This window comes from Numenius arquata, chromosome 5, assembly GCF_964106895.1.
Source record: "Numenius arquata chromosome 5, bNumArq3.hap1.1, whole genome shotgun sequence".
Classification (NCBI taxonomy): Eukaryota; Metazoa; Chordata; class Aves; order Charadriiformes; family Scolopacidae; genus Numenius; species Numenius arquata.
Genome location: NC_133580.1, coordinates 3,310,785 through 3,326,919, shown reverse-complemented (window position 1 = coordinate 3,326,919; position 16,135 = coordinate 3,310,785). Strand labels below are relative to the sequence as shown.

Here is a 16,135-nt window from a genome sequence, read left to right as displayed (position 1 = left end):
ACACGGATTTCTTACTCTCTCGGTTTGTCTTGCCTGGTGAGCCGGGATAATGCCTTGCTCGAGGCCTGTCTTGTGCTGCCCCTCACAATCTGGGTCAAAACTGTCTCTCCCACCCTCAAATTTTACGGAGAGGGGAGAGGTGGGTTGAGATCCCATGCTCTATCATCAGCCTTTTTACAATTACTTGGACAGCAAAGCTACGAACCTGCCTCGCCTGCTCGGAGAGGTGAAGGCCCCCAAGGAGAATGCCCTAAGGAGATGTTTGTTAAAGATTAAACAGAGATATCCTGTAGAAAGGTGATCCGTGAACTGCCCAGAGACTCTCTGGGTAACACAAAGGAGGAGTTCACTCTTAGCAGTCTCTTTTGCTGGGATCATTAAAAGTGCTGCTGAAATGTTGAGTCTTGGCGGTTACAGGGGGGGGTGATCGTGCAATAGGTTTACTGTAGCTTTTAACCAAAATATATGAAGGGGGGGAGATGCTGCATTGAGACTGGTATTGATACCGTGAAGTGGAAAATGCTGAAGACAACTTATTGGAAAGTACCACATGGCTGAGTTGGCGTAAGAATGTCAGACCAAACAAGGGTAAAAAGAGTAAAAGGTCTCTCTCCCCAATCGACTATCAGAGACCCTCGAGTCTCTTGAACCAATCATTGTTCAAGATATTGCTTCAAATGTTATTAGTAACTGGTGTTGAAAGGCCTTATGTGTATTCTCACAAATAATGAGGATTCTATCCTTGAGTTTATCAAGCATGAGCTAATGAAAAGAACTCCTAATCAAGGGAGGTGAGTATTGCATCATTCTCAAGGAGGCACATCGAGCATAAGGACGTCAAGGATGGTACTAATCTACACGGTTTGAGACGCTTAGCCAACTTGGCAGGAAAGTGAAAATTCTGAGTGTCCTAAGTTGAACTACCTTCATTGTAATACTAAAAATCACGCCCATAGGTCAAGAAGACCCTTGCCCAGGTGAAGACCCTTCCCTTGAGTATGGTAGCTATAACTTGATGGTGTAAATGTATGTAGATTACTAACCAATCAAATATAGGTAGGAGGTACTCATATTGTGATTATGATGTAAAATGTGTATAAAAATCACGCTGAGAGTTCCAATGGGTGTGCGTGATAGGAGGAGAAATCCCCCATGCACCTGGCGCTGTAATTAAACTGATGTCAGCTTTCTAAACTACAAACCTAATTTGGAGAGTGATAGTTGTGTCATGGATTTTGGTAACAACTGCTCTGAAGAAAACGAACTGGTTGTAATTGTCAGGGAAGCCAAAGCATCTTCCGCTAGTGAAGAACAAATGGCTGTGGATTCCTGGCCCCACTCCACTTCCAATCATTATACTAATTAATTTTCCCACCACCGGCCACAGCGTTATTCTTCACTTCCTGCCCAGCGTGCAGGAAGGCCGCAGAATGACTGGTCAGCTCCGGACGTACCTCACGCTACCGGCTACACAGCCTGAGCACAGCAGCGACGGGGAAGGAGGGTGACAGGAGGGTGACACCACCGTGGGGTCCTCAGGGCACAGCGAGGGGGACGCCAGGCCCACAGCTCCTCGGGTTTTGCTGAGTAACTTTTTATCGAGCTGCCTCACGTAGGTATGAAGAAAACAAATGGAGTAAATTGCAAACTGACTCATGCTTGGAGGCTGAGTGCTTCCAGGTGACCCTGAATTATTATTACACCATATACATAGTGTAATAATACACATAGGTCAATTGCCTGTGTTATTAAGGGACCAACATCCATTCATAAAAGCTCAGCTTTAACCCTTACCTACCTTATTAGGTAGGTTTAAATTTCAGAGGTATTGTAAGAAGGCACTTGGGACCTAAATAACAAAGAAATGAGAAAGGCTGCTTATCTTACTTTCGTTACAAAAAAATACAGAGAAAAGAAATGGAAGGTGCTGCGCTTAAAAAATAAAACGTGCTACTGAATGTGCTCACCCCTCCCACTCCCTTTTCTGGAGGGGGAAGGTGCTAGAGGGGGAGGGTGAACTTCTGTCAATTTATCTAATTATTCTCATTTTCCCTTGTTCATGGGACCACGTCACTAGTAAGTATACCTTCCCCTGGAGCCCCCTGTTAGGGTCTGGGGAGACCTGTGCATCGGGCAGGGCCAAACTTTGGGAGCACCGGATGCATGTGAGGAGCCACGGCCCCGCCGAGCCCCGTATGAGCGACACCGCCCCCGCCGCAGTGGCCCCTGGGCACTGCCGAGGGCGAGCCCGGTGCCCGGCGGGACCACTGCGGCCTGGCCAGGCCCTGCCTCCGGCCGGCCCCTAACAAGATGGCGGGCCCCCTCTGCCCTCACCAAGATGGCGGGCGGAGGCGGGGTCGCTGGCGGCCGCCCCGGAAGTGGTTCGGCGGCGGCGCCTTCCCGACCCAGCATGGCGGAGGGGGTCGGTACGGGTCCGCGGCTGGCGGAGCTGCTGGCGGCGGGCCGGCGGCTTTGGGAGGAGGTGGAGACCGGCGCCGAACCCTCTACGGGGGCTCCGGCCGTGCAGGATAAGGTGCGGCAAGGGCTGGACGCGCTGCAGCGGGCGACCGCCATGGTGGCGCAGCTGGACCTGTTCAGGTGAGCGGAGGGACGGGCCCGGGTCTGGGCCCCTGTCCCGGGGGCGGGCAGCGAGGCCGCACAAGGGGTGCCTTCCGCCGCCTCCCCACGGGCCCCCGGGGAGCGGGCCGAGCTCGGGAGGAGCGGGAACGAGAAGGCTGGTGTGGTCTCTCCCCTTACAGCGAGAACGAGGAGCTGGAGGAGATCGCCTCGGCCGACCTGAAGTACCTGCTGCTGCCCGCCTTGCTGGGGGCCCTGACGCTGAAGCAGGTCGACCTGAGCAGGAGGCTGGAGCACCTGGAGAGCGCTCGGGCCCAATTCTGGCGTTTCCTCAAGCTCTGCAGCAGCTACGGGCTGGGCAGCTTCCACCTGCCCCCCGCCAGTCCCCCGGGAGAGGAAAATACCGGGAGCCCGTCCCTGGGAGGTCCCGCTGCCGCCCAGCCCAGCCTGGTGGCCATGGCGTCGAGTAGGCAAGCCAAGATCGAAAGGTGAGGTGCTCGCTCTGCGGTGTTTAAAGGCTTTGGGGAATCGGTTTAAGAGAAGGGGAGAGCCTCAGGCAGTGCGAGGTTGTACTGGAAAGGTTGTTGTGTCAGGAAAGAGGTGGTTCCCTTGATACTGGAATGCTTCAGTCATTAAACATTCATTTTAAGATACGCACCACGTATTACTTAATGGCGTTGGACTATGCACAGGTTGGAGAGATGTGTTTATGTCTTTAGTGTCTGGTCTGTGAATAAGAACTGTACAAAAGCTCTTATGATTAGTTCTTTCATCACTGCTAACTGCGTCAAGCCGGTCACGTTGGGAGTCTACTGCCAACATCCTTATTAGATCTTTAAAAAGGAGGTGGTTGATGTCCCTTTGCCATGCTTTAGTTGGGAATTTTGACAATCAAGTTGTGGCTTATTGTGGTAGCACTGAAAGGCCCAAACTGAGCTCAAGAGCTGTTTTAAATTGCATGAAGACAAAAATAGGATTTATATTCTAGAGAGTAAGCCAACTGAGATGGGCTAGGGCTACCGGAATACATGGGGGTCAGCGCAGCAAAGCCTGTTTATCATGGGCTGCTTGTCAGCGGTCTCAGGGCTGGGCATCGCATCCGAGTGCGAGTGAGTTTTGTTGGTGCTCAGGCAGGGCTTTGGTTATGCGTGAATTCCCCTTGCTGAGGGCTTGTGTTTGTCTGTACTGTGACTCCTGCTTGAAGACGAACGGGAGGCACCTGCATTGTGAGTTCTGTCGCAGGCAGGTTAGTACTTGATCAGGGTGAGACGCTGCAACGATATTTGCTTTCAGTAAAACGCATAGACTGCGTGAACAAAGTATTCCAAAGAAGGCCTGTGTCACCACACCGGCTCCAGACCTCTCTCGTCCTGAGAGCTCTCTGATTGAGCACGTGCTGAGGGCTGGGGCACCTCTCCTATGAAAACAGGCTGAGAGAGTTGGGGTTGTTCAGCCTGGAGAAGAGAAGGCTCCAGGGAGACCTTAGAGTCCCTTCCAGTCCCTAAAGGGGCTACAGGAGAGATGGGGAGGGACTCTTGATCAGGAAATATAGTGATAGGACAAGGGCTAATGGTTTTAAACTGAAAGAGGGGAGACTTAGATTAGATATTAGGAAGAAATTCTTTCCTGTGAGGGTGGTGAGACACTGGCCCAGGTTGCCCAGAGAAGCTGTGGATGAACACCATCCCTGGAGGGGTTCAAGGCCAGGCTGGATGGGGCTTTGAGCAGCCTGGTCTGGTGGGAGGTGTCCCTGCCTATGGCAGGGGGTTGGAACTGGATGGTCTTTAAGGTCCCTTCCAACCCGAGCCATTCTGTGATTCTATGCTGTGGTGTCCCAGGGAGCAGGTTGGAATTGCAACGTCTAACCAAAGAGAATTTATCCCACTGTGGAGTGTGAAGACAAACAGGAATGGAGTGGTTTGCTTTGCTTCCCTGCAGGACAAGGACAGGGCTAGGCAGTCAGGAGCTCAACCAATTAAGATGTTGGTTTTGGGGTTCTTGTGGAGCACTTCCGAATGAGTTTGTTTTTTAGAAAGACTTGTATGCTCCTTGTCCTTTCAGCTCCTCTAATCCTTGGTGCTTACTGTTCATTCTTCGGGTGGCACAGTGACTGAAGGAAGTAGGACACAAGGATTTAGCCTTGGAAGTCTATTATATAGGTAGTTGCTCCCTTTAGTAACTAATTCCTGAAAAGGTTAAAAAATCCAGAAAGCCCGAATAATATTAAAAATCAGCCTGCACACAGAATAACACTTGAAATAGAAATTGGAAAAGTGTTTTAATCTGCCTTATAAGCAGCTTCTTGCTATCTTTTTGTCACATGGAAGCAAGTCAGAATAGCTTTGGTTTTGTCAGTGAAGGAGACGATGAGTTTAAGTCCTGTTTTCTCTGGGAGATTAATGTTGCCTGGTTTGCCTAATTTTACCTGGGAGGCTTAATTTTCAAAGATTGCTCAATTTTTTGGGGGAGAAAAAAATAATTGAGAGAGGCGCCTCCAAATTTAAACTGTATTCTTAAAGTTGCTTGTAACAGATGGGAGATACTTAAATTATTACAGTAGTAAACCAGCAGAACCTCCCTTTTTGTATACATTTTTCTCTTTAAATACATGAAATTATGTTAAACCTCTTCCAAGGAGTAGTAAAGATCCTATGTAAGGTCTAAATTTGAGTTGACAGATGGGAAGATGGGAGGAAAAGATCTTGGTGCTGGACTTATGTATATAACCATGCATTTTCAAAGCCTGTTTTAAGCAGGTTGGAACTCTCCTGATTTCTGTAGTTTTCATTTGTCAAAACATTTGGTTGTCAGTCAGACAAGGTGGGGAGATGGATCCCCCTGCTTCACATGTTTCTTCCTGCTTACACGTCGTTAGAGGTCATCAGTAAATGGTAACCAGTATAATCTGGTGCTGCCAGTGCTCCTGCTCTTCTTAATGGGTAAGAAGTCTCTGCTTTGCTTCTACTGGACTCTTACTCAGTTGTTAAATGAGTGGGTTCTCCTCACGCAAGGAGGACCTCAAAGACGTGAGGAGCTTTAAGAATATCTGGGATTTGCTTATCCTAATGAGTACTGGTCAGCAACTGGCACCTCTGTGAAAAGCAGCTGAAAAGGGATTGGGGCGGGAGGTAACTCTCCAACTACATTTGATTCAACTCAAGAAATAGGAAATTGTTTGTTTTCGTAAATGCTATGTCTGGGCTGGGCTAGAGAAAGGTTATTTAATGATCTCATTTTGTTCTCTTTGAGACAGGTATAAGCAGAAGAAGGAACTGGAGAACAGGCTGGCTTCTATGGGAACCTTTGTGGAGAGCGGGCAAGCGGATGAGGACCAGATACGGGAATTTTACATACTGCAAATCCAGAAGTGGATCAACACCAGCCTTGAGGAAATTGAGAGTATTGACCAAGAAATGGTCATCCTGAGGAGCAGAGGTACAGGGAAACAGGTAGGAGATCTCTCTTGAGCTGCAGGTCCTGTGGGCTGGGAGTAGTTAGACCTGACGATAGACAGTATTGTGGGTAAATGAACCTCAGAGTTTTGTAAGCTTTATTCTGTGAATTCTTCATTGAAATTTAGCTCAATCACAGCACAAGCAGATGGGGTTTGGTTTAATTCTGAAGGGGCAGTGGTCTGATTTTTGGATTAGTCACTGTCTGGTGCTACCATATGTTCTAGACAGTCATGTCTTGTGAAATGCTAGACCATTGAGTATCAGAGCCGAACCACTCTGCATGCAGAGGCTTTTCTCCACTTCGACAGACCCTTCACCCTAAAGAACTAAGTCCATTTGGAAATTAAAAGAAGACCCTTGTGATTTCTTTCAAGCCTACGCTTCTGGTCTGCAAAGCGTGCAGACATTACAGGAAGAAATGCCCGTTCTGAAGGCTGAGAGCTTCTCATAGACCCGTGATTCCTGTGGAATAGTCTTCCTGGGCTTTATGTTACTCACCTAAAATGTCTGTCTAGAAATAAAAAAAATAAAATCATAATGTGCTGACATAGCCCATAGTCCAGCTTTGTTGGCACAGCTGGTTTGGGCAGTTCATTATTGGCACTGCAGAACTCTGTTCTTCTGTAGCGCCCTGGGTGATACCGTCAGGAATGATGAGCTCTGCTTGCTTCAGAATGTACTGTGTTTGATCCCTGGGAAAAATAAGCTATATTTCATGCTTTGATCTGAGCTGATCTGGTTTAGCTCTGTCAGCTTTTCCGCTTTGATCAGGGCGGGTGTAACAAAGGCACAAAGAGAAGTGATTTGTAAAAGCTCACAGATGGAGTTCATGATTTAAACTGGATTAAGGCCTGAATTGTCCATCTTGGGATGTTGCTCTGACAGCAGACGCATTTCTCTTCTACAAGACTTTAAAGAACTTGTTTTGGGTGGGAAGCAGAGAAGGGGATTCTCATCTACAGGGTTATCTTGTGACTATTGTTTGCATCTTCAGCCTTCAGCAACACCACACGGTACCTCTCGGCAAGTCAGGCCTCCATTGAAACCTTTCATTCTTACCCGGGATGCTGTTCAGGCTAAGTATGTTATTTTTTGATTATTTAGACACAGTATGATAGAGTTTTCTGTACTCACGTCAAGCCTAAGAGACTCTTTCAATGGCAGAAAACTGGTCATTCTCTTCAGGCATTGTGTCGCATCACGATGGCACATGCTGTGCATCTGGGCGGGCGATGGCGGGGCGAACATCTAATGTATTTTTTCCAGTTTCTCTAATTTTTTTTCCCTTGCCAACGTGCTGCAGTTTTTTGGCTAATCCTCTTTCCTCCTATGGGGATGGCAGAAGAGAAGATTGTATTAAGCAAATATTACTGTGTTAGTTTATAGGCCATGTGCTTGCTGTTTGGTAAGCAGTGGAGAGGCAAGGCTTATCTGCCCCTGTAACCTCTGTGTGATACAACAGGATTGTTCTTCACTGTTAAAAATAAAGAGCCCGGCAGTGAAAAGCATGTGGTCTCTTAATCTAATGTAAACTCTGGAAGATTTCGGTGAATTCAAATAAGTGATCTCCAGGGCTGGAAAGATGTGATACCTCCCAGAGAGTCATCAGTCGCAATAATACGGGTTTTAACTCTAAGGCTTTCCCTGGGGGATCAAGATCTTAACACTTCGTGGCACTGTGAGATTCTTGCAAGAAAATATGGCAACAAAACCACAAAATGGGATAGAAAACAGATTTCTTGTCATCCTTTTGACACTATTTGCCGTTCCATATATTTATTTAGCCAAGCAGTGCCTAATTCAGATCCCAGGGGGCTCCTTGACAACCTGTACCTGCACAGAGTGTTCTCCTTTGGGCTGGAGAAGCGAGTTGGGGTCTTTGGACTAGAATAGCCCTCACCTCTCTAAACCAGCAGGATGGACTCTTTAAATGCAGTTGGGGCTGGGTTACTGGGAAGTCTCTTGCTGGTGGCCCAGGCTGTAGAAATAAGTTTGTTCTCAAGCCCTCCTTTATAACGCGCCTTATATCGTTAGTACGAATTGGAGTAGAGAGGGGTTCTGTGCAAGGTTGGCTGTGTTTCTGCTCATTTGTAGCAATGTAAAGTGTCGTCTTTGACTGTCTCTCTCTCTCTCCCCGTAGAGTGTTTGGTGCTGGATATCCTGGGTTGCCCACCATGACGGTGGATGACTGGTACGAGCAGCGCAGAAGGCAAGGAGTGGTGTCGGGTCAGGGCGCCCCTCAGAGAGCACCAGGTAGGGAGCTGCAGAGCAAAGATTGGATCAGAGAATGTGGGAAGGCTCTTGAAGAGGAGGGTGAACAGGGATGTGTTCAGGGTGTATAACACCCACTCACTGAGGAAGAGCAGGAGCTGAGTTTATTAGGCTGTGGAAATAACTGGATTTCTAGACTGCTCTTTGGCAATTCCAGTTTTCTGTCTAAACTGGCTCCTGGCAGGGCTTCTGTTTTGAGAACTTGACCAGGGCTCTTCCGCTGCCCCTCACTCCTCTTCTTGCCCTTCAGCAGGTATAACTGATGAAGAGTTGCAGAAGCAGCAGCAGGAGAAAAAAGAGGAGGAGGATGATGAGGAAGCCCTTCAAAAAGCTCGGAACTGGGATGACTGGAAAGATACGCACCCAAGAGGCTACGGCAACCGGCAGAACGTGGGCTGATGCTCTCGTCACAGAGGGAGCAGGGCCTGGAAATCCTGTAAGAATTGCCTGTGTCCTGGAGATATAGGAGTAAATACACTGTACATATGCGGAGGTATCTGTGGCTTCTCTGGGAGTCACCGGAGTCAGAGGAATAAACATGACAGTTGGTTTTGGTTTACATTAAATGTCAGACTGAGCGCACTGGTCATGTACGGTGATACCGCGGAGCTCCTCTCAGGCAGAGCTCTTTCCAAGGGGTCAGGCTGCCTCTGTTCTCCCAGTCAGAGGAAGTCCTTGAAAGAAAAGGGCATGAATTTGGAAAACTGCTCTTTGTATTGTGGGTGGATGTATTTATTTTTTTTTTCCTCTATATTTTAAGCAAAATAAAATCTCTCGTGCTGCCTAGTTCTTGCTGTGAAAATCCCTTGCTCTTTATCCTTCCAGAGGTTTCCAGCAACCAAGGGAGTCAGGGATGGGAAACAGGCAGCGTCAGATGGCTGTGTTTTTCAGCCAAGGCTTCTGAACACACCAGTTTGCAGCATCACCTCGGCAGGGAAGTCTGCGTGCAGCCAGCTGCTCGGTGGCTTTTCCGCAGGCTCATCCCGCTGTTTCTCCCTGCATGGGGTGACCTGAAGTGTTTGGGATTTTTTTTTTGGTGTTAAGTAGATCAGGCATTTTGAGGGCAATGTCTTGAAGTGCTGATACTACACATAGTACAAATGCCTTAAGAGGGGTGTTTTGTCTTTTTGCTTAGTGTAATATGGGGTCTGTGTGGCTGTAACATACATAATGTCATGTACATGTGCGTACTTGGGACCCTCTTGTGGAGCCCTACAGATTCTGTGATATTCAAAAGCAAAGTAGAATCATAGAATGGTTTGGGTTGGAAGGGACCTTAAAGGTCATCGAGTTGCAACCCCCTGCCCTGGGCAGGGACACCTCCCACTAGACCAGGTTACTCAAAGCCCCATCCAACCTGGCCTTGAAGTAGTGCACTGGTTGTTAGTGTGCTCTGAATCTATTTACAGAATAACCCCAAAGGGGTGAAAACCTTGTCTGGATTCCTCTGAAAGTAGTTTAAATAGCTGCTGGCACCAATCCTGCACTGAGTGAAAAGAGAGGACGTGACTGGTTTGCTGTACCCGACACTGACCTGCAGCATGGCCACCATGTTACTGGGCAAGAAAGTGGTTTTATTTTTTTTTAATTATTAAAATTACGGCTGAAAGCTCTGGAGTTGCCCAGCGTGGGCTGGCAGCTGTGACTGTGTTTTTTGTAAACATGGTACAGATGTCGGGATGTAAAACCCAAGCAAAGCATCGCTGCTACTTCCACGTGTGGCAGTGTCACCTGGAGCAGGAACTGTCTTTGGTTTGGTGCGATCGGGGTCACCAGCAGAGTACTCCCTTACCTCTGGGGACAGTGGCATTCTGAAGGAATTTGGAGTTTTTCCTTCCTATCGGCATGATTCAAGCACACCTTAGGGGCCAAGTAGGCTGCAGGAGAGCTTAGACATTTTATATATAGCAATTTCAGCTCCTCTTAACTAATCTATATCTATGAAGCTGTTGCACCCTTTTTTCTAGATACTGAGTCTCTACAGTCTACAAAAGCAGATTATGAGGTTTTGTGGGTTCCAGACCTCTCCTGTGAAACACGTTTTTAACTTTATCAGCACACACAATCCTCTACACGTATTTATCCCTTTCCTATGTTCGACGTTAGCCGGCTCTTAAATGCGAGTGCTTCTGGAGAGGCACATCCTGAGAAATAGCTCTGGTGAAACAGATGCTGTGGATTTTTACTCTCCCTTTGGTTGTTGGCCTGAAGCTCCATCTCGGGGCTGCTTCTGCTGCTTTTGTTTCATTTTCTTCTTCCTTCTCCCTCCCCAATGCTCTCTGGGCAGTGCTCTGGTCTCCCTGGGTGAGCATGCAGGCCAGTGGCCCTCTTAGCGGGGGAAGAGGAGGTGACAGTGCTGGACAGTGGGGCTGGGGGTCAGGGCCTGTCTGGCAGGTTGTGTTCCCAAACCGTGGAGCAGGAGCTTTGGGGATGACGTTTTTGGGCGGCCCTGGAGGGGAGTCACACTGGCGGAGCATGACAGTGGTTTGTGAAATACCCAAAGCCGGACGGTACCATTCCCCGGGGGAAGGCGGCTGCCACCGAGCCACCATCGGTGCTGGCGGTGGTGGCTTTCTGAGCAGCGGTGGTTGCCCTTCTGGACGGCAGCTCCTCACCCCTCAGCACAACTCCTCATCCTCCCAAAGAACATCACCTCTTCTCCTTGCTCTACGAGCCGGGGCCGGAGCGGGTCTTCTCCCCTCCGCGGGGGACGGTTTACTTTGGATCAGCTGGTTAAAGCAGCTGGATACACAATCAATTGCTCTCTGGGATTTCCAAACTCACCTCTTAACCTGCGGAACCAGGCTCTGGCGCAGAGCTCCTTGCCACCATGAAAACAATCATTGCAGCCTGTTCCCAAAATCTTAGTGGTAAGATTATTTCCAAAGGGGGTTTGAATGGTTTCTGATGCTCCGGCGATGCGAGGAGCTGGTCGGGCAATTAGCGTTTGCCGTCGCTATTGTCTATTTGCTTTAAGACTGCTCAGGGGAAAGGGAGGTGTTCGGAGCAATTTGGGGTGAGCAGCACCAGAGGAAAACATACGGTTGCTCAACAGGAATGAAACTTCTGACAATGCCTTCAGTAACGTTACTCCTGCGAGATGCTCCGGGGTACTGCAAACTCCCCTTCGTCTTTCCTCGCTGCCCTGGGCCGCGAAGTCCCAATTTCTGGGTTTGAAGAGGCTCTTGTTGCTGTGGATGGGTCTGGCAGTGGAGCCCCTGGGGCTTCTCCCTTTTCTGTCTGCCGTCTGGACATTCGTGGAGTGCTTGGGGTGGGGGGGAGCGAAAAAAAGGAACTAGAAAAAGCAACTGGTAGGCACAGATTTGCTGGGCAGAGCTCTGCGGCTTCCCTGGAAAAAAACTGGGGCGTTGGGAAGTTGTCAGCGGTGGGGCTGTGGGGGCACTGGGCTGCTGGGGGCGCGGGGATGAGTGGGGAGGGATCGCTTAAGGCACAGCACACTGCTGGAGGGAGAGAGAAAACTATTATTCAATGCTGGTGATGGCTCCAGTGTTTATTTCGTTGTCCCACTCATGGTTTGGATTGAGCTGGGAAGAGTTGAACCTGCACTGGGGTTTGGTGATTCTCCTCTGACTCGGGGGTCCTGCTGGAGACCAGAGAATCCCCGTCCTGGGGAGCCATAGGGACAGGTCTGCTCCTGTCTCACCCTGAGCATCTCTCTAGCTGGCCGACATGCTGATTTTGGGTTGTTTTCCCAAGAAAATAAGGCTCTTGGGACATTTGTAGCTCGCTGTGGTTGCAGCGGTGGCTGTGCTAGGTGGTCTCGGCCACAGAGGACCTTTGGCCGGGAGCATTGTGCTGGTGGGACCGGCGCCTCGGGCCTGTTTCGGGGAGGAGGGATGGGGCCGCACGTGGAGTTTGGATCCTGGCACCTGGCCCGGGGTGGTTAATGGTTCACCAGGGTTGGCTGGAGGGAAGGGGGCGGCGGGGGGAGTGGAGCAGCCGCGGGCTGCTGGACTGTCCCTCATGGGAGTCAAGGCTCGGTGGGGACAGCCAGCCTCGGCCACCCTGGGTTGGCCCCTGGCCGCTGTCCTTGGCGCTTGCCGGGGGGGCAGACACTGCCCCATGCCTCCCTGCTGTGCCAACTGAGAAGTCCCCGAATTCTCTGTGAGCCTGGACACGCCATGGAGGGCACGGGAAAGGTCCTGGCCTCCAGGGACCTTAGCACGGTCTAGGACATGCTGCTCCACTCAGCTCTGCTGGTGCACCCAGGCTGACGGAGATGTTCGGGCTGAGGGGTGCCCAGCCTGCCAGCTGCCCCCTGCTCGGAGCAGGGCTGGCCCCAGAGCAGCCTCAAGTTACCCAGGACCACTTCCTGGCATGGTTCAGAGCTCTCTGGGGATGAGCATAGAATAAAGTTGGAAGGGACCTTAAAGACCATCCAGTTCCAACCCCCTGCCATGGGCAGGGACACCTCCCACCAGACCAGGTTGCTCAAAGCCCCATCCAGCCTGGCCTTGAACCCCTCCAGGGATGGGGCAGCCACGGCTTCTCTGGGCAACCTGGGCCAATGTCTCACCACCCCCATATTGAAAGGTTTCTTCCTGAGACCTAATCTAAATCTACTCTCTTCTAGTTTGAAGCCATTACCCTCACCCTAACACCACCCCACCCCATCCCATCCTTCACTCAACTGCTTCATCCTTCCCACCCTAACTCCTGCCTTGTCCCCATACCCCAGTCTCACAGCCAAGAGCACCACCAGGCTGGGACCCCCCCCCCCGGCTAGCTGGGACAGCATTTGTGCAAGCCATGCTGTTTTGGCCCAGGTGCCATGTCCCTCCCTGCAGGTAGCCGCGCCAGCGTCCAGACCGCCCTGCACACCCTGCTTGCAGCACGCTGGCCCTCGCAGCGGGACGTCCGCTCCTGGATCCAGCTCCTCTCCGTCCTGCAGTGGGTGCTCAGCTTCCTGCTGCTGGGTGAGTAGGGGGCTGCGGGGTGTTCCCGGTGGGGTGGGCACGGACCCACTCACCACCCTCCCTGGCTCCCGCAGGAACTGTCAGCCTGCTGGTCCTCATCTACCTGGTGTTCACCAGCTTCTGGCCCATCTCCGCGCTCTACCTGGCCTGGATCATCTTCGACTGGGACACACCAGAGAAAGGTGGGGATGGGCAGAGCCCCCCACTTCTTCCAGCTCTGCAGCAGGATGGAGTGCGGAGTCTCCCACTTTCTCGGGGTCCATCCTGGCACAGCAAATGGGGAGCACCAAGATCCACCTGCTCTTTCCCTCCTTTCCCCATCATCATCATGGTGGGAAGAGCGATGTGTGGGTGGAAAGGAGTGTTTCCCGAGGGTCTTGCTGCCATGTGTCATCTGTGGTCCCTCCCCGGTTTGCAGGTGGCAGGAGGCTGCCGTGCCTGCGGCGATGGACCGTGTGGAGGCACTTTCGGGATTATTTCCCCGTGAAGGTACGGTGTGGGGAGCCAAGGTGCCAGGATGGGACATTCATGCAAGCAGTGGTACCACCCAAAAGGACATGCCACCATTATGTCCCCCCAACATCGTTTTGTCCCCGCAGCTGGTGAAGACGCACGACCTGTCCCCCAGCCACAACTACATCATCGGCTCCCACCCCCACGGCATCCTCTGCGTCGGCGCCTTCTGCAACTTCATCACGGGCTCCACGGGCTTCGGGGAGATGTTCCCGGGCATCCGACCCTTCCTCACCACCCTGGCCGGCAACTTTCGCCTGCCCGTCTTCAGGGAGTACCTGATGAGCGGGGGTGAGGGTCCGTGGGCAGTGGGGCGGGCAGCTGCCTGCCACCCTGCCCTCACGGGCACCCCCACCCGCTTGGCAAGTGGGTGCTCTGGGGATGCACCCCCTGCCTGCCCGGCTCTTGCCCACCTCTGCCTGCGGCCACATGTGGGCAGAGCACAGAGGGTGCAATGCCCATGGGAAGAGGGGGTTCCGGGGGGGTCCCCGGTCCCATCTGTGGGACGGATGGCCTCTGTGCTCCCCAGAAGCAGGCAGGGCAGGGCAGGGCAGTGGTGGTACCCTGCCCGCACCCTGTCTGAACTCCACCCTCACCTTGCTTGCACCCTGCCTGCATCCTGCCCACACCTTGCCTGCACCCTGCCCGCACCCTGCCCATACCCTGCCTGCACCCTGCCTGCACCCTGGCCAGGTGGGGACCCTGCCTTCCCCCGTGAGCTCTCCCGCAGCAGGGGGAGCCCTTGCACTGTCCCTTGCATGGTTCCTCCGTGCATGCTCCCCTGTGGGGTCACTCGCGGGGTCCCCGTCCCCCGAGTGCTGTCCCACAGCACGGGTGGTCTGTTCCACCGCAGGCCTGTGCCCGGTGACACGTCGCGCCATCGGGTACCTGCTGTCCAAGAACGGCACCGGCAACGCAGTGGCCATCGTCATTGGCGGCGCAGCCGAGTCGCTCTCCTGCCGTCCCGGCGTCACCACGCTCATTCTGAAGAACCGCAAGGGCTTTGTCCGCATGGCCCTGCAGCACGGGTGGGTCATGGGCACCGCCACCATGGGGGGTCTGAGGGTCCTGGCACCCCATCACTACCCACTATGTCCCCTCCACAGGGCCTACCTCGTCCCCTCCTTCTCCTTTGGGGAGAATGACCTTTTTCGCCAGGTGGTCTTTGAGGAGGGCAGCTGGATGAGGAGCATCCAGCAGCGCTTCCAGAAGATGATGGGCTTCGCTCCCTGCGTCTTCTATGGCCGAGGTCTCACCTCTGTCCATTCCTGGGGCTTCCTCCCCTACGCCAGACCCATCACCACCGTGGGTGAGCATCGTCCACTGGGGCAGAGGGGACCCCCCAGAAGGTGGAGGGGCAGAGGAGGACATCCCTTGATGGGTGGCATTGGAAGGCAACACTCCGCTCACGTCCCTGATGAGCCAAGTACACCCCTGCGCCCGCCACCCTGACCTTCCTCCCCTCCTTGGCAGTGGGGGAGCCAGTGATGGTGCCCAAGATCGAGGACCCGAGCTGCGAGATGGTGGACATGTACCATGAGATGTACATCCGCTCCCTGCTCAAGCTCTTCAACGAGAACAAGACCAAGTACGGGCTGTCGGAGACAGACGAGCTGCACATCCTCTGAGCACGGCCGGTGCCGGCGGCCAGATCCTGACTCACAAGGGGGGATTCCACCTTGCGGGTGGGGATTTCAGCTGGCCCGGCACGGGGGACACACGGGGGATGGTCCCTGCTCCAGCCCTCTGCTCCTCCAGCTGAAAAACCTGGGCAGGAGGTGGGAGGAAAGGAGGAAGCGAGGGGAGGGGGAGATTGGGAAAGGGCCCCCCTCGAAAGGGGTTTGGAGGGGCTGCGGGTGACACAGCTGTCCCCCAAGGACATGGGACTGATGTGGGGGGGCTGGCACAAGGCTGGGGTCCAGCAATGGGCACAGTACCCCCAAGATAACCAGGACACCATGAGCTGAGGGAGGAGTTGTTATGGGAGGAGGGAATGAGATGGACTCTTTGGGCTGGCATCCCGATGGCAAGCAGGACTGGGCTGGGGAGACGTTCCTCCAGGGTAGGGGGGACCCTCCTGGACTTGGGGATCCATGGAAGTGGCCTCAGCTGGAACCATGGAGTCTTGGGCAAGGGGGCAGGTGCTGCCCTGGCCCCAGATGAGCCTTTTCAGCCACCTCTGTACCCAATACAGATTTCCAGCTCCCCCCACCGCTGCCTGTGTGTGCTGGGGGGGCAGGATCAGCGGTACCATGGCCATATCCCCATGTAGGTGGACATGCCACCCACCCATGTCCCCTCCCTAGCAGTCCCGTCTCTGGGGCTGGGAATGTGCTTGGTGGGGACCCTTGCACCACTCAGGTGCAACCAAGCATCTCCGGG

General features: G+C 52.7%; 2 protein-coding genes across 3 annotated transcripts; both read left to right on the top strand.

The window, feature by feature from the left end:
- Positions 1 to 2,338: 2,338 nt before the first annotated feature.
- IGBP1 (immunoglobulin binding protein 1) lies at positions 2,339 to 9,088 on the top strand. Of its 2 annotated transcripts, none has more exons than XM_074147863.1 (6): positions 2,339 to 2,598; positions 2,760 to 3,065; positions 5,831 to 6,026; positions 7,027 to 7,112; positions 8,173 to 8,285; positions 8,554 to 9,088. In XM_074147863.1, exons 1-6 carry the CDS (start codon positions 2,339 to 2,341, stop codon positions 8,700 to 8,702), a joined length of 1,110 nt encoding a protein of 369 aa, XP_074003964.1. In that variant the 3' UTR covers positions 8,703 to 9,088. The 2 variants fall into 2 exon arrangements, with proteins under 2 accessions (XP_074003964.1, XP_074003965.1); XM_074147864.1 differs by having other exon boundaries at positions 2,409 to 2,598; positions 8,557 to 8,866.
- Positions 9,089 to 11,133: 2,045 nt separating this feature from the next.
- LOC141464481 (diacylglycerol O-acyltransferase 2-like) lies at positions 11,134 to 15,381 on the top strand. The gene is made up of 8 exons (XM_074147427.1): positions 11,134 to 11,173; positions 13,112 to 13,240; positions 13,315 to 13,422; positions 13,659 to 13,729; positions 13,840 to 14,044; positions 14,607 to 14,781; positions 14,860 to 15,062; positions 15,227 to 15,381. Exons 1-8 carry the CDS (start codon positions 11,134 to 11,136, stop codon positions 15,379 to 15,381), a joined length of 1,086 nt encoding a protein of 361 aa, XP_074003528.1.
- Positions 15,382 to 16,135: the final 754 nt, after the last annotated feature.

Excerpts from the sequence above, each read along its gene's own strand:
- IGBP1 (XM_074147863.1), top strand. The coding sequence starts at position 2,339 with ATGGCGGGCGGAGGCGGGGTCGCTGGCGGCCGCCCCGGAAGTGGTTCG. Across the intron at positions 2,599-2,759 it reads GCGCAGCTGGACCTGTTCAG|CGAGAACGAGGAGCTGGAGG; the intron begins GTGAGCGGAGGG and ends CTCCCCTTACAG. Across the intron at positions 7,113-8,172 it reads CGGGATGCTGTTCAGGCTAA|AGTGTTTGGTGCTGGATATC; the intron begins GTATGTTATTTT and ends CTCTCCCCGTAG.
- LOC141464481 (XM_074147427.1), top strand. The coding sequence starts at position 11,134 with ATGAAAACAATCATTGCAGCCTGTTCCCAAAATCTTAGTG. Across the intron at positions 14,782-14,859 it reads CGCATGGCCCTGCAGCACGG|GGCCTACCTCGTCCCCTCCT; the intron begins GTGGGTCATGGG and ends TCCCCTCCACAG. Across the intron at positions 15,063-15,226 it reads CAGACCCATCACCACCGTGG|TGGGGGAGCCAGTGATGGTG; the intron begins GTGAGCATCGTC and ends CCTCCTTGGCAG.